At 42.7% G+C, this 8,356-nt stretch overlaps 1 protein-coding gene across 1 annotated transcript in view; it reads left to right on the top strand.

The window, feature by feature from the left end:
* Positions 1–324: 324 nt before the first annotated feature.
* Positions 325–8,356, top strand: part of LOC108877166 (ubiquitin carboxyl-terminal hydrolase 46-like) — a 15,484-nt gene continuing 7,452 nt past the window's right edge. The window contains 3 exon segments of the mRNA XM_051077276.1: positions 325–720; positions 3,169–3,249; positions 3,593–3,806. Of these exon segments, the coding sequence (XP_050933233.1) occupies positions 685–720; positions 3,169–3,249; positions 3,593–3,806 (331 nt within the window). The 5' untranslated portion in view covers positions 325–684.

Raw genomic sequence — 8,356 nt, 5'->3', positions numbered from 1 at the left:
CACACCACTTGTAAGGGACATTTTTCAGTCTTTTCTGATATTTCGCAGACTAAATTAATAAGTTTGTATTGAATCATCTTTAAATCAATAAACTGGGAGAAAAACAGAGAACCTTACAGTGCATCTTTAGTGATTTACATTAAGCCTACATCTCTTTAAATGCGTCTCGAATAAGAACTACATTTCCCTAAAGCCTTTGCTTCAATCAGTTGCTGATGATTGGTTGCAGCTCAGCTAAGCTTTGCAGTGGAGGTTTATGTATGGACCTGTAATCCTGTCAATCACACAAAGACAATCTGAACCAATCAGCTCCGGGATTTCCCTCCGGTGGGCGGAACCACTGCGCTTCCTCGCACATCACGCTTGTTTCCTGGTCGTTGCTAACAACCTGCTGCCTGCAACTTCGCCTGGCCACCGTCCACTCATGCATTGGTGGTTTCCTGCTGCGGTGTCTTTGAAATGTGCGTGAGGATGAAGCCGTGTCGACAGTGAGTGCGGTGTGACCCTCAGCTCCGTGCTGGCTGCATGGTGCTCCTCCGTGTGTCTCCGCCTGCTTTCTGACGCCTGGGGTTGCAGTCTGGCCTCCAGCCGCGGCTGCGAATTAACTTCATTTCTCAGCGTCGCCTTGCTCTGAAATCATGTTTATTTTATAAAGATGGCGGTGAGGGGGACACTGTAAACTAAATGACTGTCAGAAACATCGCCTCCATTTGTAATATGGTGAGTAAGCCGCTGGTTGTGTGTGTGTGTGTGTGTGTGTGTGTGTGTGTGTGCGCGCGCGCGCGTTGCTATCGATCTGCCTGCAGCCTCTGTGTTGAACCTGGTGTGTGAGGATGTACATGGGTGAGTCGCCTCCCCCCTCCCTCCTCCTCACAGACACACTGTGCAGGGTACAGGCTCTTTTTAACAAGGATGCTCAGTAAATATCACTGTGTGGTGACTGCTACCTTTAGGATTTAGGACACTCAGCTCCCTCCTGGGAGCCTTGACATTGTGTGTTGCAGCCCACAAAAACGACACAATGAGCAATTTGTGTAGCTGTCACTGATGATTGACAGGTGAATGAGGCAGCGCTCTGCCTCTGACAGCTTGTTGTGATTGCATAATGTGGCTGCAGAGGACTTGGTTGCATTCTGGTATCAGAGAGCAGGGATCTGCACTAATCTGTGTTTAAGTTGTGTTCAGGGGCCAGTGAGGAGTGAGTAGGAACAGACTTAAATGACTCTGCTTAATGCCATTGGCCTTTCCTTTATATAGAAGGGATACTGATGTCAAGAGCCTGCAGTCTGTCAGTGTCAGTGCTGCTGGAGAGCATGAATGGCACTGAGTTATTACACTGTATCACTGCAGAACAAGCTGCATGTGTATGTCACGGGTTTTGCAGCAGAACTCAGTCAAGGCAGTTTGAATTGATTCAGGGTGTCTAAATGGTTAATACAGACAGTCCTGAAAGGCTTTGTGACATTCACTGTACAGTAAGCTTCTCCAGTCTACCACAGGGCCGGGCAATACAGTTGAAATCACAATCTTGAAATGAATGATTAATTCTCAATCAGTCAGTTAATTACAGTGTTTATAAAAATGTCAGAAAATAGTGAAAAATGCCCTGAATAATACTCATAGAGCCCAGAGTGATGTGTTTAGATGTTGCCTGTTTTATTCAACCAGCAGTCCAGTATCCAAAGATATTCAGCCATCATACATGGAAAAGAAAAGCTTTTTACATTTGAGAAGCTGGAACTAACAAGCATTTGTTTGTTTCTTCCCTTGAAAAATTTCCCACAGCTTCATAGAGCTCAAGCTGATGTCTTCATTTTGATTCTTTGGTCCAAAGCCCAAAGATGTTCAGTTTACTGTCATAGTAGACTGAAACATATCCAGATATTCACTTTAAGAGGCTGTGAGGGGGTTTTGCTCTGTTGTATTTTTGTATTTAAAAAGACGCAAACTAGTAATCAGTTGCTGATTGATTTTCTGGCAATTAGTAAAGTAACTGTTGCAACACATTTCCAATATTGATATATCACAATATGACAAATGGATGCAAATTCATATAGAATAATCAAACTGATGTTTAATCCAAAGAACTGTTGTACAGGGCTTTCACACAAAAAACAAAAGAAAAACATGAACTTTATACAAAAGGCAGGGCTGAAGTCTCCAAATGCAGACAACAATTATCCATAGCGAGTGACGACAGTGTGTGGGTGTCATGACTCTTCATAGCTTCCTCTGCTCTGTTGGTGTACCTGTCATAGTTCAGATTGTCCTGATCTTCCTCGTTTTCTTTGAGAATAAAGTATTTTTTCCTTTTAAATAAATGATGTCGCTGCCTGCTGTTTATAATGAGGAGCTCAAATGTCGAAATGTGGCATCAGGTGTCATTTGCGGTTGGGTGGATACTTCCATCTTCTCACACAGATGTTCTGTGTGGATTTTCATGGGCTACTGACACACTTTTCCTGTCTTTGCTCTAAATTTCCTGTCCAGTTTGGTAGATTAAAGGCCAATGCTTGCATTATAAGGTTTCCCATGAGAAAAGAATCTGTTTGTATGTGTACAGTCTGTGGACTTGTGCCTGCGTATGTGCCACAGCATCTCAGACTGGAAGCGGTAAATCAGACAAAGAGGTATTCACAGTCTGCTTTGACAGAGGGAAATGACTTATCATTGAAAGTCAAAGCCTTCCCCAAACTAAATTGTCTCCTGTGTTCGCTCAACAAAGCTGTGGTTCATTTGGAAAAGCTTTGAGCTCTGACAAGTGAAAAGGCTCTGACAAGAGATAAGTGGTCTGTCACAGCAATCAGGCGCAAAACACTCCTGACTTTTGACATGGGTCTACCTACTTAGACCATATCCTTTCTCTACTTTGACAGGAAGTTTTCTTTTTCTGGAAACCAAAGGAAACAAGATGAGCAGTATTTATTGGACAGAAAGGATCATTTTTATCAATTATACTGCATTAGAAAGTGGCTTCAGTGGGCTGTTGGCACTAGCTGACTGTCCAAACTTTCCATATTAATTTGGCTGTATACTCACAGACTAAACAAATTAGGATTTCATCTCAGACTTGTGACTCTCCATAAATGCAAATATGCAAACTGGGTTACATGAGATCTTGGTGATGATAACAACAACTAAATGTTCATGTTTTCCTGTTTTGTTCAGGGCACCAATGCCTCTGCTCTGGAGAAAGACATCGGCCCGGAGCAATTTCCAATCAATGAACACTACTTTGGATTGGTCAACGTGAGTATCACTAAATCCTCTCATACATAAACAAAGATCATTGCCAAAAAACACTGGTGTCATTTTTCAAAACAAACTGCCACGGGACCCTGGTGAGTCATGTCTTGTACTGGACAGATGGTATTGAAGTTAACAGTATTTGTTAGTCTGTTGGGTAATCTAGGGATGTTCTGTTTCCTTAATATGGCATTTACACAAACACTCAAGTTTCTCAAGATGCAATGTCTGCCAAATGAAAAAAAAAAACAAAAGAGAGAACTGGTATTTTTCACGCAGCTAACTGACTAATGAACTGAACCCCCCTCTTGTCCTCCTCTGTGTTTGTGTACCTGTCTTTCCTCAGTTTGGAAACACATGTTACTGTAACTCAGTGCTCCAGGCTCTCTACTTCTGCCGGCCTTTCCGGGAGAACGTGCTGGCCTACAAAGCCCAGCAGAAGAAGAAGGAGAACCTGCTCACATGCCTGGCTGACCTCTTCCACTCCATTGCCACACAGAAGAAGAAAGTGGGCGTCATCCCGCCCAAGAAGTTCATCTCCCGCCTACGGAAAGAGAACGGTGAGAGTCCATGTCCAAAAACCCTATATTTAAGAGTCTTCTGAAGCACAGCACTTTCTTAGTCATTCCTGTGTTCCTCAGGAATGACACATAATGGGAACCTGAAAAAGTTGCTCACCAGCTCTGTATTTGCTTAATGTGACATGAGCTATTGTGATAAGCCATCAAAGGAGTTTCCTGTTCTCCAGCACTGCTGTATGGCTCTCAGTATAATAAGCCTAAATTTGAGGGAACTTAACAAATGGGTTAGAGTTAGGGTTGCTGTGTTATATAGCTGTTTTGAAGCCTTGCCCCAATAAAAAACTGGATAATATTCATAAAATATTTAGGGCCCGAGCAACGAGTTGCGTGGGCCCAACGGGGCCATGCAACGAGTTGCAAGGACCCTCTTGTTTTCGTTCGGTTTATTATTATTAGGGCCCGAGCAACGAGTTGCGTGGGCCCAACGGGGCCATGCAACGAGTTGCAAGGACCCTCTTGTTTTCGTTCGGTTTATTATTATTAGGGCCCGAGCAACGAGTTGCGTGGGCCCAACGGGGCCATGCAACGAGTTGCAAGGACCCTCTTGTTTTCGTTCGGTTTATTATTAGGGCCCGAGCAACGAGTTGCGTGGGCCCAACGGGGCCATGCAACGAGTTGCAAGGACCCTCTTGTTTTCGGTCTGTTTATTATTATTATTATTATTATTATTATTATTATTATTATTTTTTTTCTTCTTTTTCCGCCTCTTAGATCGGCTTTTTGAGGGCCTTAACATGTGTGAAAACTTACCAAAATTTGCAGACGCGTCAGGCACGGCGAAAAATTTAATAATTTAGGGGTCTTGAGCATGGGCGTGGTAAAATGCCCTCGGTAGCGCCACCTACATTTTTAAACGGAACAGCCCCTCAAGCCCGTTGCGCCTAAAAATCTGAAAATCTGCACACATATGTAACATCCCATGACGCACCAAAAAGTCTCTTGGAGCCATATTCTAAACCCAACAGAAAGTATTTTTATTTTGACCGGAAGGTGAAAAAATTGTGTGTTTTTGGCCATTTCCAGGGGTCGCTTGAACGCGAACTAGTCCTAGACGCATTATCCCATTGACTTCAAAACTTAATAGTATGTTCTTAAGACATAGACGATGTTAAATTGCGGCAGATTTTGAGTTTTTGTTGAAGGGCGTGGAAGTTATGGCCCCTCAAAGTTCGATTACTCGCCACGAAACAGGAAGTTGCTTTATTTTTGCTATATTTCGGCCATACTTTGTCCAAACTGCATCAAACTTTACAGGATTGTTAATGGTACCTATCTGCACACATCCATATGTCAATATTCATACAATTGTTGTAGCGCCACCTATTTATAGCAGGAAATGACATATTTTATAGTGTGATGTCCAGTTTCTAGACGGGTGACCAGATTCACTTCAAATGTTGTCAGCCCCTCCTTGACAATTTTTGGAAGACTGGCTCCGAAAATTGTGAGTTTGGGTCGAAGCGTGTGCCGGTTCTGGCCCGTCAAAGTTCGGAAACCCAACTTCCTGTTTGAAACCTCAGATTTTGGGGTAACTTCCTGTTGCGACTCTCTACTTTATCCTACAGATGGAGCCATTGTATTACTCTTTGATGGGTTTTTGGAAGGGGGTCTCTGTGTGTGTGTGTGTCTGTGTGTGTGTGTTTGAGGGGGGAGGGGAAGTGGAGTTGATTGAGTCTGTGAGAAGCTGCCACAGAGAGGTTACAGTCAGGAGAGCCAAGAGCTGTCACAGATGATGAGCTCTGAAAAATATTATCACAGAAAATAATTAGCATAAAAGCTTTTATTTTAAATTTGTTGCAACAAATTCAGGTTTCTTACACTGTTTCCCTTATTGAAAACTAAATTCTACCTGAAATGTATCAATAAAAATCTTCTTTTGCAGTTAATGTCACCAGTTTATAGTTTAGTTTTAATAGCATTCCCTGTCACTGATGTGCCTTTAATTATCGGTTCTATCAGGGATCATTTATGTGTTTATCTTACGGGGGTGAGCCACCTCACAGGTTGGTTATATTACCTGTTGACCTCAGCTCAGTGAGCTAAGACAATGTTTAATGCAGTGTTTTTTCTGATATGAAAATGGATATTATTCAGCACATCTAACCTCAGCAGGCCCCTCTTCAGAAACTCATATCTGTAGATGTCAAAGCTGGCTCAAAAAATTAAACTGGCTTCAAATTAATTTTAAGGAATTCTAGGTTATTTTGAATTGATGTAATCTTTCTCCATCACCCTTTCTGTTTCTTTCTATCTCTCTACTCATCTTCTCCCATATGTCTCCCCTTGAACAAAGCTGAGCGTGGATTGATGCTGTCTTTACAGTTTGGTTTTGATCAGTTAGGAAATTTCACAAAGGGTCAGCTGATTTTTTCGTGTTACTCAGTGTACGGCGACAGGAAAAGTGCACTAGGTCCACCGGCGTCGAGGTTAACCAGCTGAATATAAGCCACTCAAGTTGACGACAAGTGCATTGAAAAGTAAAAGCTGCTGGCCTTTACCTTTTCTTTGTCAAAGCACCTGTTTGGCCAGTAGTTAGTAAAGTAATATTTTCAGCGTTGTCCACAGTCTCATGACATGTTTAACATGAAGCACAGCACGCTGATTAAGCTCATGGCAAACCGTTACTAACAGCTAAAATGAAAGCTTGTCTGTATATAGTCTAACTGGTTAGTTTGTCACTAATCTCAAAATTTTGCAAATTGCTATAAACTTCACTCTCTTAAACCAGTAACAGTCTGAGCTGGACTGATAGGGGTCTGTATGGATAAAGATAAAATCCTAATGATACCCATCCCTACAGCTGGTTAGTGGCTTCGCCCTGACTTTAGGCAGATGAGATATTCACTGTTCAAATAACTTCATTATAAGCCTTGTTTAAGCATAAATGATTTATATATGCACCCAATAACAGAACTTAAAAAAATGCTTTTGCTCAAAGCTCAAAGCTTGTAAACTCAAGTTAAAACTGAGTTTTATCTCCTTTTGGGAGGGGGTATTTCTCTGTGTGTTTGTGTGTGTGTGTGGGTGTGTTTGTGTTTGTGTTTGAGGGGGGAGGGGAAGAGGAGTTGATTGAGTCTGTGAGAAGCTGCCACAGAGAGGTTACAGTCAGGAGAGCCAAGAGCTGTCACAGATGATGAGCTCTGAAAAATATTATCACAGAAAATAATTAGCACAAAAGCTTTTATTTAAAATTTTTACATCTGGGAAGTGTGAACTGTTACGCCAGCGTGTGCCCTGCGACCTGCGTTGACCCCGCGGTTGCCGGGGTCCCGCGGTCGCCGCTCCCCCGACGGGCGCCGGGGTGCGAGGGCCCGTTCAACGCTGCTCGCAGCTTTAATTATTATTATTATTATTATTTTTTTTCTTCTTTTTCCGCCTCTTTGATCGCCTTTTTGAGGGCCTTAACATGCGTCAAAACTCCTGAAAATTTGCAGACGCGTCAGGCACGGCGAAAAATTTAAGAATTTAGGGGTCTTGAGCATGGGTGTGGCAAAATGGCCTCGGTAGCGCCACCTACATTTTTAACGGAACAGCCCCTCAAGCCCGTTGCGCCTAAAAATCTGAAAATCTGCACACATATGTAACATCCCATGACGCACCAAAAAGTCTCTTGGAGCCATATTCTAAACCCAACAGAAAGTATTTTTATTTTGACCGGAAGGTGAAAAAATTGTGTGTTTTTGGCCATTTCCAGGGGTCGCTTGAACGCGAACTAGTCCTAGACGCATTATCCGATTGACTTCAAAATTTGATAATTTGTTCTTAAGACATAGACGAAGTTAAATTGCAAAAGTTTCGGACTTTTCATTGAAGGGCGTGGAAGTTATGGCCCCTGAAAGTTCGATCACTCGCCACAAAACAGGAAGTTGCTTTATTTTTGCTATATTTCGGCCATACTTTGTCCAAACTGCATCAAACTTTACAGGATTGTTAATGGTACCTATCTGCACACATCCATATGTCAATATTCATACAATTGTTGTAGCACCACCTATTTATAGCAGGAAATGACATATTTTATGGTGTGATGTCCAGTTTCTAGACGGGTGACCAGATTCACTTCAAATGTTGTCAGGACAGACTTAAGGATTTTTGGAAGACTGGCTCCGAAAATTGTGAGTTTTGGTCGAAGCGTGTGCCGGTTCTGGCCCGTCAAAGTTCGGAAACCCAACTTCCTGTTTGAAACCTCAGATTTTGGGGTAACTTCCTGTTGCGACTCTCTACTTTATCCTACAGATGGAGCCATTGTATTACTCTTTGATGGGTTTTTGGAGGGGGGTCTCTGTGTGTGTGTGTCTGTGTGTGTCTGAGGGGGAGGGGAAGAGGAGTTGATTGAGTCTGTGAGAACCTGCCACAGAGAGGTTACAGTCAGGAGAGCCAAGAGCTGTCACAGATGATGAGCTCTGAAAAATATTATCACAGAAAATAATTAGCATAAAAGCTTTTATTTTACATTTTTACATCTCGGAAGTTTGAACTGTTACGCCAGCGTATGCCCTGCGACCTGCGTTGACCCCGCGGTTGCCGGG

The sequence above is a fragment of the Lates calcarifer genome, linkage group LG17, assembly GCF_001640805.2.
Source record: "Lates calcarifer isolate ASB-BC8 linkage group LG17, TLL_Latcal_v3, whole genome shotgun sequence".
Taxonomy (NCBI): domain Eukaryota; kingdom Metazoa; phylum Chordata; class Actinopteri; family Centropomidae; genus Lates; species Lates calcarifer.
Note: the sequence above shows the minus strand (reverse complement) of the source record. Positions and strands in the feature narration are given on the sequence as shown.